This window comes from Cynoglossus semilaevis, chromosome 10 (genome assembly GCF_000523025.1).
Source record: "Cynoglossus semilaevis isolate Cse_v1.0 chromosome 10, Cse_v1.0, whole genome shotgun sequence".
Taxonomy (NCBI): domain Eukaryota; kingdom Metazoa; phylum Chordata; class Actinopteri; order Pleuronectiformes; family Cynoglossidae; genus Cynoglossus; species Cynoglossus semilaevis.
In genome coordinates this window covers 1,502,771-1,522,879 of record NC_024316.1, presented here as the reverse complement: position 1 = coordinate 1,522,879, position 20,109 = coordinate 1,502,771, and the positions used below count along the sequence as shown (strand labels likewise).

Below are 20,109 nucleotides of genomic sequence, written 5' to 3'. Positions count from 1 at the left end.
CTAAAAATGGAAATGTGAATATATTAATTGTTTATTCAACTGAAAATGGAAATGTGAATATATTAATTTTCCCCACATACCACTACAGAGCACTCACGTACCACTGGGGGTACACATACCACAGTTTCAGAACCACTGGTTTACAGATTTAAAATGGGGTTGATTTACAGCCACATACCCAGGGTAAACACTTACCTTCGTCAATAAGCTGTGTCTCCACATGATTGTGTGATTATTTATTTACTGCATCTACTGTGGCTGCCGCTCACTCAGAGGCTAACATGTTTGAAATTATACTCAGCATTGACATCATGTCTGACAAAGACTTTTATTTTAATAATGCATTTGATATGAACTGAAACTAATGTATACTTTTCTGTGAAAACACACACAGGTGATTTGTGGTAGAGAGGAGGATTTGCAACTAGGCAGTGGGAGAAAGTAATAAATGAACAGATATCTCAACAGTATTGGCATTGTGCTACCTTACTGAAACCATCATTGGTGTTAATAATGCATTCCATGTGTTGAAATCTTACTAACAAAACAGCCTGGTGGTACAAAAAGGACTTCATGAATTTTTACATAAATGTATGAAAAACTCAAAGTTTCTGTTAGAAATACTATATATATATATATATAATTAAATAGAACTATCATCTTACTACAGTTACAATTTATATACTTAATGTGACATCTGGGCCTGTTTAGTTGAACACAACCCTGATATGCTCACAGGAGATGCATAAAAAGACTTTCAGCAGCTGTGGATTACACTTATTTATTTATTTATTTTTATTTAATTGTTTTGTATTGCTTTTATAGCCATCTCTTGCCACCTAGTGGAAGAATATTTTCTTTTGACAAATAATTTCCAGCAAACCTATTGCCATTGGATACATTTCTATGGTCCACCTGACGAGCTCTCGTGGCACGTTAATGTGCAGTAGCACAGTGGTCGGGAATCTCTTGTGTAATAAATGCATGGATGGATTTAACATAAACAGCCAAAATGATTCTTGGTCTGCTATTGGCTAATAGTTTTGGTGTAACTCTGAATGAGACCTTGAAAATACTGTGGTGTGTTTTTCTGAGGTTGAAAGATAATAATGTAACATTTTGGCAGGAAATACCACATTAGGAAGGAGTAGAGGCTGGAAAGTAGTGCCACAGCATTATGACTAATGATTGAAACACCACGGTAAAGCATGTATTCAGTGAGAAAAAGAACCCACGTGGCGATCAGTAGCATCAGGCAGAAAGTTATGGCTTTGGCCTCGTTGTAATTTTTGGGAAGGTCTTTTCCCATGTAGGAGAAAATGAAGCAAAGAGAACACAGAAATAAAAGAAAAACAAAAGAACCAGAGTATGTTTTCAAATTAATCTCACAGCTAAGTATGATTTTGTCAGGGTACCACTGTGTTTCATTGTACTGTTGTGGGGGATTAAATAAGAAGCCAAATGTGAGCAAAAATCCCTGAATAAAAAATATCACAGTGATGATCAGCCATTGTCCGTGATATTTCGTCCACCAACTCTGGATGTCTGGAAACTTGGCGCTTATTTTGAAAATACAAACAATTTGAAAGGAGCGTACGACAAAGCATGCAATACAGAGGGTGTAGAGCAGAATAAAAGGGAAGTACCTGAGGATACAGAAACTAAACGTAGGTTTGTCAAAATAAAAGAACACGCTGACACTGCACAGACTCAGGCAGCCTAAGATGAGGAAGCACATCGGTCCTCCAGCAGATCTGACCACAGGAGTGTTGTAGTTGATGGTGAAGAGAACAGAAATGAAAGCTGTGATGACCACCAATGCACAGGCCCCGAACATGATCGATATAGCCAGGCCATCTGTGAATGGGATGAACTCTATCGTCCGCAGGTTGCATGACGTACTCCCTTCAACAGACCATTCCATCTTAGAACACGAGATGCAATTGTGAGGATCCTCTGATAAAAAGAAAGTCAGGACATTTAGTAAAACCATGTTGGTTCTATTTTATCTCGACAACGTAGATGTACGTAGAACAACGTACCTGTAGTGTTGATATAACTTCCCTCAGGACAGATCTCACAGGAGAAGCAACACTCATGGATTCCATCCTGATGCTTTGCATATCCTACAGGACATTCTGGAGAACACAGTGAAGTCGGCACCTGTAAAACAAAAGAAACAAAGTATAGGCAAAGTACCGAGATGCAGTACAAAAAAGACACCATTTTACTACTTAATGTTAATAATAATAATGTATCAGAAAAATAACAATGGAAGCACTTCAAATAAATGTACTACTACATTCCTTAAAGCTTTGAATAATCAGTGTTATTACTACATTTTCAAAATGTTTGATTAGTTTTTAGCCTGGAGCAGCAGACGACTGGTGTCTCGTCACCTCTCCATCTGTGTGCCACTCAATGCTGCTGTCGTTGATGAAAGAATGGACAGATGGGTGAAAACTGTAAAAACCGACATCCTGTACGTCACCGCTCTTGTTCCAAAACACTATGGAGTAGGATCCAAACTGAGGGTCACCATCACGGTCAAAGCTAATGCTGTGATTCAGAAGCACAAAGTCTGACTTTTTCAGCTCTGCTAGAACCTGACAGGAGTAAAACAAACGTTCAGATGATTGATTTTTTTCGCAACTGCGTGAAAGAAATAAACCATTTTGTATTATATACCTACCCTGTGTGGGAACACTGTAGTATTGCCACTACATTTTCCAACTCCACATTGCAAGACATTGTGCAAAGCATGAGCGACAGCATACGTGGCAGAATAAACGGCAAAAGAGAAAGACGGGTCCAGAGAATTCAGCTCCTCTGGACTCAGGCTGCTGCAGTTGCAAACCTGGTTACAAAACTTTGTCTCTTCTTCAGTTTCACTGTAAGACTGATATTTGGACGAATAAATAAATTCACTGAAACCAGGTATCGTCATCACTGACTGCGACACCCCGAGAACAGTTCCAATATTTCTGATGTCTTTCATTTTGAGAAGGTTCTCATTCAGGGACCAGGTGTCTCCTGCAATCCACACCTTGTTGGTTACATTTAGCTGAATGGCTGACTGGACGAGAGCCTCAGCTCTTATATCTACAGCAAAAACAATAATGATCTTCACCCCTTGGGCCTCGATATCTTTAAATATCCTTGAGTGTTTTTTCTGACCATTGAGCTTGGTTTTGTAAGCTAAGCAGATGTCGGTGTCCTTGATCCGACTTATAAACAACTCCAGGCCGTTGTTGCCAAAATCGTCATCACTGTTCAGAAAAGCAACCCAGCGCCATTTGAAATGCAGTATGATGCTAACGATCACGTCGATGATGACCTTGTTGGAGTGTACTGTCCGAAGAAAGGAGGGAAATTTCACTTTCTCTGAAAAATCTGAGCTGGCAGCTCCATAACTGACCTGTGAGAAAGTCCAAGAAAGAATATTACTGAAGTCAATGCCAATTAATGAATTAATGACATCTTAAAGGAAAGGTATGGTAACAAAACGTCTGTCCAAATTACCAAAGGGATTAGATCCATCATGAACAGAGGAGCAATGGTCCACGTCTCACTGCTTGAAAAGGGTCCAACCACTGCCATCACTTTGGAGTATTTGGACAGATCTCTCTGTAGCTCTCCCCATGGGAACACTGAACCATTGACTGAGATGAGATCAAGAATCTCTGGGAAGTTCTGGGACACGGTGCAGTGGTCGAATATTTCATATCCAAGTGTCACATTGGGCAGGAGTGTGGTGGAGTTGTTAATTTCCTCTACAGCGAATCTCATCAATTGAAACCTGCGGTAACTTGTTGGGACAAAGGTGTGACTGTGGACAGAGAAGGAGAACCGCTTTGGAACATGTGTGCCTCAAATTGATAAAGGTCTAAATGAAACCTGTATCAACAGCAGCAGATATCCACTCAGATTTATACTGAGACTCACCTGGCACAGTCAATGCCCTCTGGTCTGTCACTCTGAGAAGAAGTGTCGCCGTAGTGAATATCAAAAAGTCCACCTATCAAATAATCTCCCTCCAGGTGAAATTCAGAGGCGAGGACGGTGGACACGGTCACTGCACATAGAAACAAAAAAACACAAAAAGATTTCATGGCTGTCAGTATCACTTTACGATAGAAATGTGATACTGTACCTACAGTACGGCGATTACTCTGTGCTTTTAACAAGCAGTGACAGCCTTGATATACAAAGCCCCAGTCTTCATTTCCATAAAGGTTCTAGTTATGGAAATAGATGCAGGATGATTTATGAATTAATACTTTTCAAAACGCCGCCAAGAGCTTTAGTTATGTGGAACATCTTTAAGAATGATTTTGCATTGTCAGTACATCAGTCAGTGTACGTATAGGACTTCAACATACAGCTGTCAGCACGGCCTATGGTATTTGAATATTCATGAGAGTTTGGTGGGGATTGGTTCATTGTATTACTCTGTGGAGTTTTGCAAGAGCTCACATTCAAAAACAAAAATAAACAAACCTGTATCATCCACAGTAAAGTAGTACAGGGGATAAGATATTTATAGAAAATTATGTCCTCCCAATTATACATGTTCTACACAGGTCAGAAAAATTACAAAAATAAAAGCCCTGGTCTTTTTAGTTAAGTTTAGTCAGAGTGTGCTGAAAGTTTACCTTATGTTTACCTTATTAACTAAGGTTAATTAAAAGTGCATTTGAAGTAGTTTTTGGCCCTGTGTTTTTGAATAAACTGTATTTTGTAAATCAGGCCTTTTTGAGCCGCAGGACATATATTTTACATTCCACAGCGCAGCAGTAAACAAAATACAATGATGATCTGATTTCAGCTGAACACAATGCAACACTTTGTGAATAAGTAGATTACATGAACAACAGCAGTAGCTCCGTGTCACCCTTTAAATTGTTTTGTCCATCTGCTGCCATCTAATGAGAGAATGTTTGCCTGTCACTCTACAGTCATTTATTAAGTTTTCAGACCAATTCAGGGAATTTTTTTTTTACTTCACACCTAATATTTTCTCACCACATTGTTTAAGATTAAGATTATCGCTACATAAGCCACAATATTTTCTCACCACATTGTTTAAGATCAAGATTATCGCTACATAAGCCACACTTTGTAGACAAAAACTGCACAAAAACCTCAACATTTAAAAGAAAGGAAAAATAGTCAATACAAACAAGTGTTGCTCTATTGTCATTCTACTTCTACAACTCATGTACCAGCTATATTCATACAGAAATGACCGTTAAAGAGATGATAATGTGAAGATCAAGATGAGACATCACCTGAGGACACAAGCAAATATATACAAGTAACTCAAATTCAAACAAATATATGAAATCAACCAACAACCTTTGGTCACCAGTGGAGTCCTGGATCCTCTAACAAATGAGTTCTGCACGACTTAACGTCTGACCACAGTTAGTCAGGTGAAAGGATGTGAGCTGCAGCCACACTGCAATGAAAAAAAGATCAGAGGGGTTAGGCCCCGAAAACAAATGTCTATTAATGAGTCTTTAAAAAGAAATAGTAGTTGTCTTTGCCTTTGTGCAGAAAAACGAAAAGCAGATAAAAAATTGCAATGGTCATTTAAAAATGGGTCTAATTTAGCACTACTGCAGTGTTTGTTTTGTTGTTTTTATTGATTAAAATCCAATTTCATTATTGTTTTTCTCAAAGGGCAGTCATGCATTTGTCCTTAGGTAAGTTGGTAACTTAATAATCTACATTATATATTTAATTTGTTATAATTAAATATATAAATGCAACTGTAGATTTCCATACAAAACTCTTCTTATTGTGTTTATTCTTTCATTTCTTCGTGTATTTATAGTTTGTTAGCTGTTGTTTGGTTCTTATTTTTCCAGTTCTTTTCATTTTAGTGCATTGATGGGCTGATGTTGACAAATACTACATTTTATTGATATATATTTATTTATTACCATTATTTATCAACCACTGGCAGGGAGACATACATGTGTCTTACTGTATGTAACAGTTTGGTGACAGCTGTCATGTTGGAGAGGATATGTATAAGGGTGTTTTATTAGTGTTGAAACTCACATTTAAAAAAAACATGACAGGATGTGAATCAGCATTGGACTTCACTGAACTGAGCTAAAAAATTCATTTAAAGGACTGTACAGGACACAGGATTGATTTTATATATATTCTTTATTTAGACTAACATTATTGCAGTGGTTCCCAAAGCACAGGGGCGGCCCCCCTGGGAGGCACAGAGCTAATGCAGGAGGGGCTGGGGCCAAGGCAAATAAACCTGAAACTATGTTGAATTCCTTTTGTTCAATGAGAATGGCAGTTCTGTAACAAATACAGTGTTAAATAGAGTGGAATGGAGTTCTAAAGCAACAGCTGTGAAAGTGTTGATGTGTGTGTAGAGAGAATCAGGAATAATCATATCTACAAAAAGGTGACACTGCATAAAAGTGTGTGTGAACAGCTGCATTATTGAAACAATAGGTTATTGCAATTATAAATAAATGATGTCAAAGACTGGACAGACACCAAGAGAAGAGCTCTTGACTGTAGCCAGCTACTACTGGCTAATTGTTTTTGTATAGGTCTGGATGAGACCTTGGAAATACTGCTGTGTGTTTTTCTGAGGTTGAAAAATTATAATGTAACATTTGGGCAGAAAATACCACATCAGAAAGAAGTAGATACTGAGGAGCACCGACAGAGCGCTGTGGGCTGTGATTACATTGCCATGGTTTAGCAAGTAGTGAGTAGCAAAGAATATCCAGGTGAGGAACAGCAGGACCAGGCAGAACGTTATTGACTTGGCCTCGTTGTAATTTTTTGGAAGGTCTTTTCCCATATAAGAGAAAATAAAAGACAGACAGCACAGGGACCATAGAAAGGCCAAAGAGGCAGCAAGTCCAATTATTTTTACGTCACAAATGAATACAATTTTATCTTTGTACCAAGATGTTTCACCGTGGGCCTTTGGGTTTCCATATAATGTTCCAAAAATAATCAAAATGCACTGAACAACAAATGTCACAGCGATGGTCAGCCATTGTCCGTGATATTTGACCCACCAACAGTGGATCTTGGGAAATTTTGCACCAATTTTGAAAATACAAACAATTTGAAATGAGCGCACACCGAAACATGCGATACTAACAGTGAAAAACAAAATACACGGAAAGAGCCTGAGAATACAGAACAAAGTTGTCGGCTTGCCAAAGTAGAAGAACACGCTGACGCTGCACAGAGCGAGGCAGCCTAAGATGAGGAAGCACATCGGTCCTCCGGCAGATCTGACCACAGGGCTGTTGTAGTTGATGGTGAAGAGAACACACACGGCTATAATGATGGCCACCAAGACACAGGTACCCACTAGGAGCACTATAACTTTAATGTCAGTGAACAGCAGGTACTCCACTGTCCGCAGGCTGCATGATGTACTTCCCTCTGCAGACCATTCTGTTTCTGCGCAGCTAATGCAGTCGGAGGGGTTTTCTGTGAGTTAGAGAAATTGTTGGACAAGAGCAAAAGAATTCCTGTTTAAGAAGATGTATAACAGTTGTGCTTAGCTGGGTTCAATTATTTTAACAATGAGAAAATGTTTTATGTGTATATTTTTTTTATCCTTTGTTTTTCAATAAAATAAAAGGTTTTGGTTAGGGATGTCCGATAATATCAGCCAACCGATTATTTTTTTTATCTGTAAGAATCGTTATTGTTTTTTCCTCCGATAATGAATACCCAATAACGCAATGCCTGGGTTTTGTCAAATGATGTTTGCACTAAAAATACTTTGGGGGATAAATGGCTGTACGTGAAAGTCACTAGATGGCAGCATTGCAGCTCATTTTTATCTGTTGTTATCGGAATTGTAAATTAAGTGTTTGGACAATATTGTCATATTGGATATTGACAAAAGGTTAGTATTGGTATAATATGTCATATTGGATATTGACAAAAGGTTAGAATTGGTATAATAGTATTATTATCAAACCTACCTGTGCTGTTAATATAAGTTCCTTTTGGACATATTAGACATTTGAAACAACATTGCTGGATTTTGTCTGACTGTTTTGCATACCCTGCAGGGCATTCTGGGGAACACACTGAAACTGGAATCTGAGTAAAAACAGGAAACAGAAAGAGATTAAAAATCACAGTCTTAACCAAAATGCTGTAGCTTTAATAACAAAAAATATACTTCTCCATTTCCATGCCACTGGATCTTTGAGCTATTAATGAAGAATTTAAAAGACGGTGGGAAATTATAGAATCCAATATCTTGGGCAAAACCACTGTGGTTCCAAAAAACTACAGAAAAGGATCCAAACGTGGGGTCGCCATTTTCATCAAACAGAATTCTCTCATTCAACAGAGTGAAATTTGATTTCTTCATTTCTGCTAAAACCTGGTGAAAAAAAGAATCAGAAAAGTTGCATTTCAAGTGTTGCTTAAATATTTTCACTGGAATTGATGCTTAAATAAATGTTTTGTTTTTTTATTTCCTTTTCCTTCTTCTGTTTCCATAACATTGTGAGATAAGGCCGTGTCTCACATTCTACCTACCATGTGTGGGTACACTCTCATGTTGTCCGTACATGTACCCTCTCCACACTGTAAGACATTGTGTAAGGCGTGTGCAATAGCATACACAGCAGAATACACAGGGAAGGAGAAGGACGGGTCTGCAGCCATGATGTTCTCTGCACTCAGGTCTGTGCAGTCAAAAGCCTGATTGCATAAATTCTGCTGTTCATTGGTTTTATTGTTTGTTTGGCTTCTAGAAGAATCTAGAAATTTCCAAAACCCAGGTATTTGCCTGCGTGGCTCGGCGACTCCAAGAACAGTCCCGATATTTCTGATCCCTGTTTGCTGGGGCAGTTTCTTGTTCAGTGCCCATGCGTCTCCTGCGATCCACACTTTGTTGCTGAAGTTCAGATTTATTGCTGACTTTATGAGAGCTTCTGCCGTCCATTCAGGAGCAAAAACAATAATGACCTGCACTTTCTGAATATTAATCTGTCGGAAAACCTGCTGGTAATTTGTATCATAGTCGAGGCCTCTTGTGTAGGCCAGGCAGATTTCTGTTTCTTTTATCCTATTTATGAAAGTCTCCTGGCCGTCTCTGCCGTAGTCATTGTTTACATAGAGAAAAGAAACCCAGCGCCAGTCAAAGTGCAGTAAGATGTTGAGGATGACTTCTATGACATCCTTATTGGGATGTACCGTTCGGAAAAAAGAGGGAAAATTTTTCTTTTTTATTGAAAAGATGGAGGTAGCAGCTCCATAACTAACCTGTGGAATGAACAATAAACTGATTATCAACACAGATGATGTCATTTTTAAATATCCGCTGTAGTGCACAATTGGCAAAGTGGCAAATTTACCATAGGAATCAAGTCCATCATGAATACTGGGGCGACAGTCAATGTCTCAGTACTGGTGTACGTGCCAACAATGGCAATAACTTTCGACAGATTCTTGTTTGCCTTGCCCAGAGGTCTGACTGTGCCATTGACTGAGATGAGACTAAAAATGCCTGCGAAGGTGTGAACATCTGAACAGTGGTCAAATATGTCATAACCAAGTGAGACATTGGGCAGAAGGTCAGTGGAGTTGTTGATTTGCTCCACGGAAAATCTCATCAACTGAAACCTTCGATAACTGGACAAAATTAGCGGTTGGCTGAGGACAGAGGAAGAGACAAAGGTGCAAGTGTTTGAGTCACGTGGCTCAGGAATGCAACAGCAAGTCGTACTTTACATATGGTGCAAATAAACCGTTTTATTTTTTGAAGTTTCTGTGAAATGTCGATACAAGATCTGTGCAGGCTTTTGTAAGACTCACCTGGAACAACGAATGGTTTCTGGTCTGCCATGATCCACGGGGCCACTGACATGGTGAATATCAAAAAGTCCACCAATCAAATAATCTCCATCTAGCTGAAACTCTGAGCCGGAGACTGGCGCCAGTGAAGTCAGTATAAGAACTCCAATCACACGGAGAGAATCAGAACAAGACATCATGGCTGAAGTTCTCATTTATTAACCTACTGTAAATCTAAACCTTTCATACACTTGTTCAGACGATGCTGACACTCAACCCTTCGTGATCATTTCCATATACTTTGGAAAAAAAGTGTTAACAAATCAGTATGCAAAAAAATTAAATGATCTGAACTGATCCACATACTCTACAGCAGCATGTTTATTTCCTGTCGACAATAGCCTTGCCATCTATGGAAACAATGACAACCAGCCAAACAACTGAATTTTAACATTAATCATGTATAATTATAATAGTATGCAACTTGTTTAAAATTTAGTAACTTTTTTTAAATGTATTTATTTATTGTCTATTTGTGGTTTAAATTGTGTTTAACTTTTTGGACAAAACTTTTTGTTAATATGATACCTTAATTAAGCCAACTTTGAGCTAAGTTGTTGCTATATTATGACTAGGTTAGCGCCTGTTAGCATTGTTTTCTCTTTTTTAGCATTTTTTAGAAGCCACATTTCTATCTTTTTTCTTCTCAAACTGTAGTTTTTTTAAAAATAATACAAAATTAGTGACTGGATTGTATTTGGAAATATTATAAATACAGCTTTTTGGGAATAAAAGAGCAATAAAGACAACAATGTACTGATAGAAGGGACAGCCTCTTTAATAGCATTTGGAGTGATAAAAATTACACAGCTATTAAAATCTTTTTTTTTTTTAAATAACTGTATCACAAGAAAACAAGAACATGCAATTCATGGTAAACATGTTTAATTTAATTAAATTTAGACCCAATAAACCAGTCCTAGTTTTGTCAAATTCGGGTGAAACAAATACAAATTAAACATCAGAAAAGAGTATGGTGATTAAAAGAAAGAAAAAAAAAAATCATACTTTAAAATATATTTATATATTTACACACATCTTCCAGACAATCCTTTGAAACTAACTTTTTACAGGAAAAGCTTGAGATCTGTTTACTACAGTGTTGATCAAATGTAACATGACATGATAAATCCCCAACATTTTGATAAAACAACAACTGATTTACAGAGAGGAAAAGTGTGATCGCCCTCGACTTCATCCATTTGTATTTTATAAATGTTCTCTTTTCCTATGTCTCCTCTGCAAAAGAAAGAGAACAACAGTTTGCTTGGAATGACTTTGTTGTTTTTTTCTACTAAACTTTTTTTCAGAAACAATCACAGATTATCAGCGGTTACTGCAACAACTTTAACACAAACTCAATGGACCTTACTCTTTGAAACAAGACAGTTTCAAAGTGAAAAGGTCCCTGTGGTAAAATGGAGTCTGATTTTATATTAAACAGGATTCTACTGTGTCGTAACTTAAAATGAAAAACTGTCATTAAAGCAGTGAATAAACTAGAGGGAACTAAAGGGGAGAGACGACACACTCAGAAGACAAGGTTGAAAATAATAACAAACGAGAGATTTGTGTCACTGCCACTTTATCAACGTTACAAAAAATATGCATTTGTGGTGGATGCTAGTTAGAGATTTTAAATAATCCGCGGTATGAAAAAATAATGAGTTTATTATTAACACGCCAATATGCATACGCACATTCCGAATCTCTGCATTTGTACAGAGGACAAAACACAAAAACAGACACACTTTAAAGTCAGATCCGCTTCACACTCGGACTTCAAGATTGGTGCATATCCTTCACGTTTCATTCCAAACAATTTTTTTTCTATAATAACACTACTGACTCTCCACAGAACTTGTTACAAATAAACAGTACTTGGCAATGTTATTTTAACTGGATTCGCCCTAATAGTGAATTTATTAACAGAACATTTTTAAAAAGCCTTATTTTTTTTTAATTATTGGTGACGTCATACTTACCCCGCGGGGTGAAAAATTGTAAAAAAAAAAAAAAGGCAACACTGAATCTCATCCTTCTACTACTGTATGACAAATGCTAACAAACCCTATCAATGAGAACCAGGCAGGTCCTTCAAAAAAAGGCTAAGGCCTAGACTGAGGTGATCCAGACTGGTAATATCTTCATCCAGCATCGTGAACAATAGATCATGTGGGGTTTGATTATTTGTCATGTAACTGTTCAACTTACAAAAAAAGAAGGAAAATCTCTAACTCTTATTACTTCCCAACAGCCATGACTGTCAGATTTGAAAAGATGAAAGTAGAGTGGTGGGGGAGGGGGCTAAGAGGGATTTTTAACTAGCAAAGGTTTTCCCTGTTTCTTCCTTGCCTTTGTACGTTCTCTTCCCATGTGTGAAGGGTATGTATCTGTACTTGATCATATGCTGAAGAGAAAGACAAAAAGAAGAGAGTTAGCATTGAGGCATCAAACTACAAAGATGGTACAAATTTGTACAAAATGAGCATCAGATAATATGCCCTGAGGCTCACCTTGATCTGCCTTTTCATGGTGATGCAGAAGAGCATGATGAAGTACATTACAAGTATAGGCCAGAAGACTGGCACGTTAAAGGCTTCAAAGAATGTGCAAATCATGGCGATGACGATGCCTTTCGTTGCAGAATGCCTGCAGAGAAATACAATCTGGGTTACATCGGTGACAGAAAGTGAAAATCAAAAACATACTGTATATATTTAACAAATGTGTTGTATGGGTGGTGGTGCATTAAGGAGTGGGTGCTGCTCAATATCCATAGAGGAAACTGTGGAAAGAGATGAGATTGTGTGTGGGAAAGTGAGCATTTTTGTCATCAAGACCAAAACACTGTGTTCAAAGACCAACATTTTTTGTGAATGTGTGCTGTAATCATTGAGACATTAAAAAAAACAACAACATAATATTAAGTTAGAAAAAAACTCTTATGCAGCAGTGAACCAATAAAAAATACATACTGCATACATGCTAACCGCTACACCATGGAACTACATGCACAAGTTAAAGTAGAGTGAGAAATGACTGATGCAAAACATGCCTTGTTCTCTTCCTGCACAAGTGCACATGAGGAGGCAGAGTTTGCATTAACACAACACACTTTAAATAATGTGGTTTTAACTTTATCTAAATAGTTTGATGGCTCATACTGCTGAAATTACCTGCTGGTAAAGAAAATACATAAACATATTAACTCAGAACTCTATTCATTTATTCTGAAATGTTAAAGACTTCACCTTAAACAACAAAGGCATTTGTTTAAGAATATCATCTACATGTCTCTGTACTTGACTCTCACCAGAACTTAAATTCAGGCAACCTCCTGATGAAGGGGCGGAACTCCTCATTCTGCTTGGTAGGAAGGGATGGGCCTTCATCTGCACAAGACCCAGTCAATTCATTATTCATGTTAACTCAGGTAGATCACAACGATGGAACGACTACATAATTACACCACAGAGGTCAAACATGATGTGAGCGAGTCCACTTGCCTTCATCAAGCAGTGAAGGATCCACTTTCGGTGATAGAAAAGCAATGAAGAGGTTAAGGTGGTAGATACCCAAGGCATATGTGACTATATACCAGCCCTGAAAAATAGCATCAAAACATAATTACCTTAAAACAGCCACATATTAACATTTTCATTTCAAGATCTGAAGCTTAAAAGGATTTGATAAACAGCCACTATATTATGTTGTCCTTCACATGCATTGTTACACAGTATGACTGACTCACTTAAAATAACACTGATTATTTTATCTGGTTTTAGCGCAGAGATTAAGTATTACGTGACTCTGAGGGGTCATGTGACCAAATGCTCCTAGTCTCAGCGCAAAGAGTCAATTTCTCACTTTTTAAAGAAATGTATTGAAATTAAAGTTTAGTACAACCTAATGAAAACAACATACTTGTGAACAAGAAGAGCTCTGACTCGAAGCAAATATGAGTTTCACAGATATTAATTACATCAGTTTAGGTAAATCCATAACATACTTACCTGTAGTAGGTAGACTCTGATCATGTAGACTGCAGTAAGTAGTAGAGTTGCCACCCATCGCATTGCATAATATGGCGTCGACTTGTCCAGCCATGACTGATAGATCTAATTAAATACAGTTGTTTTTTTCAAAGTAATATAGGCAAGTCCCCCCATTTCTGCTTTAAAACAATCTGTCAGTAAAACCCGGACTAATGTCTAAAATTCAAACATTCTAAATACTATTCACATTGTGTTAACTTGCTGTTATGTAAAATCACTAAACACAAAAGTTTTGTTTTTTTAGTTATTTACAATTGACAAAATATTTGAATAAATCAATTTGTGTATCATCCTTAAAGGGTCTTCATGTAAAATACACATATTAGTGATTGAAATACAAATTAATGTGCATAATCAGAGTGAGGAGTTACCTGTCCAGTCCTTGTGAAGAAGGCAGCAACAACAGATGACTTCCCATGGATCGAGTCCCCAACACTGTCCCCTTCTGACATTCTAGCAGATATGTAAATATAATGTTTGTCTTAGTAAAACATATTAGGAAAAGGTGACTAAACTAGTTGGACTGAAGAAGTCTGTTTAAGCTGCAGGGCAGTATTTTCCTAACTATGATGCCCTGGATTTTCTTGTTTTTAAGAGAACAAGATAAAAGTTTGTACTACCCAAGAGAAGGTTGAGTAGTGAACGCCTAAAATTTCATTGTCTCATCTACAAGTGATCATCAGATTAACTACAAATCATTCTGGTAATTGTCCTGTTAAGCATAGACAACATTTTTAATCATCATTTAAAAACAAAAATTGATACGTAATGGTCAACTTGGGGTCACACAAGGCAATAATGACTTTTGTTTCAAAATGCTTTAGACCAGAGAACAGACAACAAGATCAAGACCAAGATGACAGATAGATATGAGAGGAAACTGAGTAAACACAGTTTGGTCTATTAAAATATACAATAAAGATACTGGTGCAACACCAGTATCTTTATTGTATATTGTAAATTCTGGTTATTCAAAGACACGACTGAATTACAGATCCATTCAAATCACGAGTGCATCTGAGATTCATGTACTCTTACCAACCGTTACAGTAATGTAAAATAATTTTGTCATATGTCATTAAAAAATCGCCTGGTTTATGACCCTATATAATATTTTTTATAAACCACCATTAGTTTGAAAGGAAAGACCGTGTGGAAATGGAAGCTTGCTAACGTTAGCACCATAGCTCGTTCAGAAGCACTTGAAATGAGAAAGTGTTTATACCGTCCTGTTAAATATAGAAAAAAAATAAATGCGGGTATATATTGAAAGAAACAATATTATACACAGCATTTTTTCGCTTCGCTTGTGAAATTATTTCAGAGATACTCACGTTAGCTAACAAATTAGCTTTGAATATAGCTCACAGGCTAACTAACTGTACATTGCCCTTTTGCCTAAATAGCAGCTTTTATGGGTTATGTAGTTTGAATAGCGATACGTGCAGTACTGAAATGCACGGAAAAGACTACATTTTCCACAAGCCAACTCCTGTGACCGTAAAAACGTCTCTAAAAACAAAATGTAGTTCACCGCTCGTTTTCTTAGCATTAAAAATAACCTACTTCCGGCGTGAGCTGAACTACAAAGACCAGCGATGACTTTGAGAATCTGACAACTCACTTCCGGAGTACGAGAGAATTTCGCCGTTTGACTCGAGCGTAAATTCTGTTCTTTGTAAAGATGTGTTCACGGTTTGTTAAAGCATAGCAAATTCTAACGCCCTTCGTTTATCTGTTTCTGTTTCTAAAAGCTGTGATAAGAATAAATGAGAATTCTCTCTTACCTGATACGGCCACTGTCGCTACTAACCGGCACTATCTACAAGGAGCCACCTCCGGAGCAAACTGATGTGTACACGTCAGTACTTCCGCAATGTGTCAGATAAACGCCAGACCATAAGAATGATCCTCGAGGTAATCGAACAGCTGATACTGCTACAGGAACCACACAGTACTGTTATAAATGAGCCACAGCTGTGTACTCACTACAGACACAGCCCTAAAACTAAAACGTAGTGTTGTACGAGTTTTGTAAACTATCTAATTATTTATAATAATAGACAGTAAAATTCAATTTTTGAGTTATCATCTAATTTGACTTTAGGCCTTGAAATGGTAACAGTAAGCATGCCTCTCTTTCTCTTTGTATGACAGTGCCAAGAAGACTTGTTTGAGGAATCGTATAAAACTCACATTGTCTTGAACTTTTTTCTTTACTTTAATTAAGAGACATTAAAGAAAGGTACATTTTGACATTGAAGAACAATAGTTACACACTTATTTATATAAAAGATCACCTGGAATATCAAAACAAAGTACAAGCAATATTTACATAAGGATAATGTATAATACTGATCATAAGCACAAAATGATCCTAAATAATTTTAAAACATTAAAGTGCTCTATTTCTGACCAGTTGTTGGTAAGTGGGTCTGTCAACTATAGAAGGTCACTGCTACAAAGTCAGGTACATACTACACACAAATTTAAAACCATCCTCGGTTTGCAACATGTTTAAATATATTCACTGGCAATCTAAGAATAAAATTGGAATGTCGCAATTAAATGTCCACAATGACCTGTCATGAAGCACACGTGGTACGACACTATTTATCATCAATAAAAAATCCTGTCTTGCAAGGTTTTTGAAATACACAGAGATGCTACTTTTCTAGTGTCTTGTTTTGCAGGTTTCTCTTTTTTTGATTCATTATTCACAAATCAGATTAAATCCCTGTAATTAAGACATAATACTGTTTATATACGTGGCATATACGTAAAATAATGGATATAATGACATTACATGTTGTTTCATTTTTAAACAGGCAACATGTTGAACGGCATTTGGCATACGCCAAACGATAGTTTACATAACAGTATCTTGACCAGTAAGTGTAATCATAAGCATGTGAATGTTCAAGCGTAAATATTGGGCTTCTGTGTACATGGGGGAATTACCTACGTCTGGCAATTTGCATTGGTTTTCATGAAACATACATTTGCAAGAGTTCCATTCACCGATATGTTTTTTATAACAGTTTCAACATTAACCTGTTTGAAAGAGTTGATACATTTGTATTAATGTTAACATATATTTTTCACCAAATGTAGATTGGAACATTTACATGTTGCAGTACAGTATATACATTTGCACAAGAACTTTATGATAATAAAAACAATAAATAGGTCAGCTGAGAACTTGATATATACATTTTTGCGGTTGTCATGTTGCTACACTTGACCTTAAATGTATGTGGATGACAAAAAAGTACAGTCTGCTATTGCACAGGTAGGACCAGAAAACATCTGGATACCCAGATACGTTAATCTTTCTTTTTTTGTACAACACATTTTTGTGTTTTAAAATACAGTCCAACAGTGTTTTCTGTTCATCGATATCTCCTTAACAACTGCATTGTCACAGTGGTGTTTGATGTGTAGACATAACATGTCCTTGCTTCTATCATTTGTTTGGTCTTCTGGATGGAGCATTTGCTTAAGCACAAAGTACCAGCACAAGGAAGTGTTAGAATACACTAAACATACAGACCACATACAAAAAAAATGGATTATCTGCATAAACACCAAATGAAATACAGCAGCAACATACGACTGGATATAAAAAGTTTCTTTCCACTTTTTTTACTCCAATAATTGGCTGATTATAAAACAAAATGGTACCAGAGCAGTTGTCCTCAGGCTCAGTGAACCTCACTTTCCATGAACTCCTCCTTGATCGAGTGCTTGTTACGTGACATTTTGCAATCGGGCATGTCAAAACCAAAGTCGGCCCACTCATCTGCAGCCGAGGCCATCCCTGATGCTCCCACCACACCTGCTCTGTTGGGAATGGTGATGGTGTGGCGGACACGAAAGTGCACCGCCTCCATTACACGTTGACGCTGCAGTTCCCCACCCGCAGCTCCAATAGCTGCCATGGCTGAGGCAGCCATGTTGCTGCTGGAGCGAAGCAGTGGTTGGCTGTTGTAGTCATGGTGATGAGTTGAAGTTGGGAGTTGAATTGGAACACCTTGTTTCATGTCCTGCAGACCTCGCCAGATGACAAGACGGGACTGCTCTGGAATCTTCAGAGCGCCTAAATCCTGAGCAGGGCCGGAACAGATGAAGTGTGAGGAAATTTTCAAAGTAAACACACTCTAGTAAACAGTAAAGTAGACCAACAGTAGCTTTGCTAATAGCAAAATAACCATGTAATCAAACAAAACTTCTCATATACTTGTACTTGTATTTGATTGTTTTGGTAACAAGAATTCCAAATGATTATTATGCCATTGTTCCCTTCACTATTCAGTTAAGTTTTAATTAATTCTATAGTGTAAGGTGTGAGGTTGAGGGTGGTTACCTCCATGGAGAGAGTCTGAAGGTGGTAGATAGACTGAAGGCCCTGTGAGGTGAAGTACTCAATGAAGTTCTGACAGCCCAGACTGGTAAGAAAACTGTAAGAGGGAGAAAAGCAGCACTGCTTAGACTGTCCTTAAGTCACAGCTACAGAGTTAAACCTGATTTGTGTATATATTTCTAAAGTCATTTCGTCAACTGTCATCAAATGTGCATTTTTAAAACTTCTTTCACTCATTTGTTTCTCTGCCTAATGTTTATTTTTACACCCATGTAAATGGTAATATTTTAAATGCTGTTATGTCATGGCGAGTCTTCTGCTTCTTTTTGTGTTAATGGTGTATGTGGCTGCTTGCATTAAATTTATGATCTGCACCAAAACTTATTCTGACAGATTTACGTAAAAACAAACATGTATTGTAATTAATGATTCATTAGGCCATCGTTGCTTTGGGGAAAAAGCTTTATTATAAATACAGGAATTGTTTGACTTTTTTGGCAAAACATACAGTGTAAATGGATGCTAACTGTACAAATGAACTACAAAATATAATAAATGAATAACAAAAGGAAGCGCGCTGCTGTAAAAAGCGTTAACAACTGCACGAACACAATATTTAGACAGGTAGAAAATACAACACTTAAAAAAAGTAGAAATTTCAGTGAAGTGCATTTCAAAGGTTTATGTACAGTAGGCTGTAATAAACCACAACAGTGTGAATGTTTATAGATGCTGACGACACACACTTCTACCTATAAGATGACTTTAACTTCTTTGGCTCGGTTGAATGAGTCAGTAAATAAAATCAACACATGCTTTAGAAAAGCAGGTCAAACGTTGATGATGTCACAGACACCCAGGGTTTGGGTTCAATAAATTTTGTTCCAGAAAAATCTGAAACAGTGAATTGTGTTTTAGGTAGTAGTGGTGTTTTTGAAGTCAGCACTAATTTTAATTGGTTCTTCCATCCATCCATCCATTTTAAGTGCCCAGTCCCCTTTCAATAAATTTGTATTTGTCACCTAAACTCTTTTCATCAGAACATCTTGATTCCACCTCAGTTTCAGTAACTTAGCAAGACTCTAAATATGAAAAACAACTACCCTGTCAGATAACTGTTGACAATAGAACAATCAGGAACAAAGAAAGAGCTTTTAGGTCAATAAAAGCTAAAATATCAATTATGAAGCTCGGGCTAAAGCATGGATTGATTAAACTTCCCTTCTGCACAATTTATGTGCATATAGCTGCGTTACTAAAATAAACATCCATATCATGGAGCAACTGGGTTAGTGGAGCTTCATAACTGCACAAGCCCAACTGTTCTTATTATACACTTACAGCTGAAAACAGAATGTTTAAACATGATCACATAAAAACACCGACATGGTCTTTACTCTGCAAATAAAGTAAAAGTGTCATTGGAGAGTGAGGTACCTGACGAGGCTGGGGTCAGGGTTATATGGAGGCGGTGGGCTGCAGTGGGAGGCAGACACTATGGTCTGACTGCTGTGGCCACCGTTCATGTCACCGTTGGCCTGCATGTGGTGGCTGTTGAGCATGTTGGATCCTGTAAGATAGAACCGGTGGGGGGAGGGGGGAGGGGGGAGTTCAATAAACAACCAGCCCCAGCTTTCATATACCATATAAGAATGTAAACCGGAGGTACTCACCCATATGACCCACAGAGGTGGGGGCAGTGTGGTGTTGCTGGAGCTGCTGCCCCACCAGCTGGTTAGCTGAGGGAGCTTTGCCCAGTCCGCCGTGTGTGTGAAGTTTGTTCATGTTGGACAGTGGAGAGTAAGA

At 37.6% G+C, this 20,109-nt stretch overlaps 5 protein-coding genes across 9 annotated transcripts in view; 1 reads left to right on the top strand and 4 right to left on the bottom strand.

Moving 5' to 3' along the window:
• The window catches only part of LOC103384526 (ER membrane protein complex subunit 3-like), a 629,629-nt gene that overhangs the window by 571,630 nt on the left and 37,890 nt on the right, over window positions 1-20,109 (top strand). The gene's annotated exons all lie outside the window — the stretch shown is intronic.
• LOC103384478 (taste receptor type 1 member 1-like) lies at window positions 67-4,982 on the bottom strand. Its single transcript, XM_008318007.2, has 6 exons — window positions 3,946-4,982; window positions 3,523-3,829; window positions 2,693-3,418; window positions 2,400-2,606; window positions 2,043-2,163; window positions 67-1,956 (listed from the first exon to the last, which is right to left on the bottom strand). The coding sequence occupies exons 1-6, from the start codon at window positions 4,110-4,112 to the stop codon at window positions 1,028-1,030; spliced, it is 2,457 nt and encodes an 818-aa protein (XP_008316229.1). The 5' UTR covers window positions 4,113-4,982; the 3' UTR covers window positions 67-1,027.
• Window positions 6,362-10,242, bottom strand: LOC103384477 (taste receptor type 1 member 1-like). Its single transcript, XM_008318006.2, has 6 exons — window positions 9,844-10,242; window positions 9,384-9,681; window positions 8,563-9,291; window positions 8,198-8,404; window positions 7,995-8,115; window positions 6,362-7,491 (listed from the first exon to the last, which is right to left on the bottom strand). Exons 1-6 carry the CDS (start codon window positions 10,035-10,037, stop codon window positions 6,563-6,565), a joined length of 2,478 nt encoding a protein of 825 aa, XP_008316228.2. The 5' UTR covers window positions 10,038-10,242; the 3' UTR covers window positions 6,362-6,562.
• On the bottom strand, window positions 10,637-15,858 carry rer1 (retention in endoplasmic reticulum sorting receptor 1). Of its 3 annotated transcripts, XM_008317989.3 has the most exons (8): window positions 15,728-15,858; window positions 14,312-14,393; window positions 13,899-14,003; window positions 13,392-13,488; window positions 13,199-13,277; window positions 12,399-12,534; window positions 12,238-12,292; window positions 10,637-11,121 (listed from the first exon to the last, which is right to left on the bottom strand). In XM_008317989.3, exons 2-8 carry the CDS (start codon window positions 14,390-14,392, stop codon window positions 11,111-11,113), a joined length of 564 nt encoding a protein of 187 aa, XP_008316211.1. In that variant the 5' UTR covers window position 14,393; window positions 15,728-15,858; the 3' UTR covers window positions 10,637-11,110. The 3 variants fall into 3 exon arrangements, with proteins under 3 accessions (XP_008316211.1, XP_008316209.1, XP_008316210.1); XM_008317987.3 differs by having other exon boundaries at window positions 10,637-12,292; XM_008317988.3 differs by lacking the exon at window positions 15,728-15,858 and adding an exon at window positions 15,275-15,650 and having other exon boundaries at window positions 10,637-12,292.
• The window catches only part of tp73 (tumor protein p73), a 17,268-nt gene continuing 13,182 nt past the window's right edge, over window positions 16,024-20,109 (bottom strand). Inside the window, exons 9-12 of the mRNA XM_025059109.1 lie at window positions 19,977-20,108; window positions 19,741-19,873; window positions 18,307-18,400; window positions 16,024-18,046 (exon numbers count right to left, since the gene is read on the bottom strand). Of these exons, the coding sequence (XP_024914877.1) occupies window positions 17,645-18,046; window positions 18,307-18,400; window positions 19,741-19,873; window positions 19,977-20,108 (761 nt within the window). The 3' untranslated portion in view covers window positions 16,024-17,644. The remainder of the gene's footprint in view (window positions 18,047-18,306; window positions 18,401-19,740; window positions 19,874-19,976; window position 20,109) is intronic.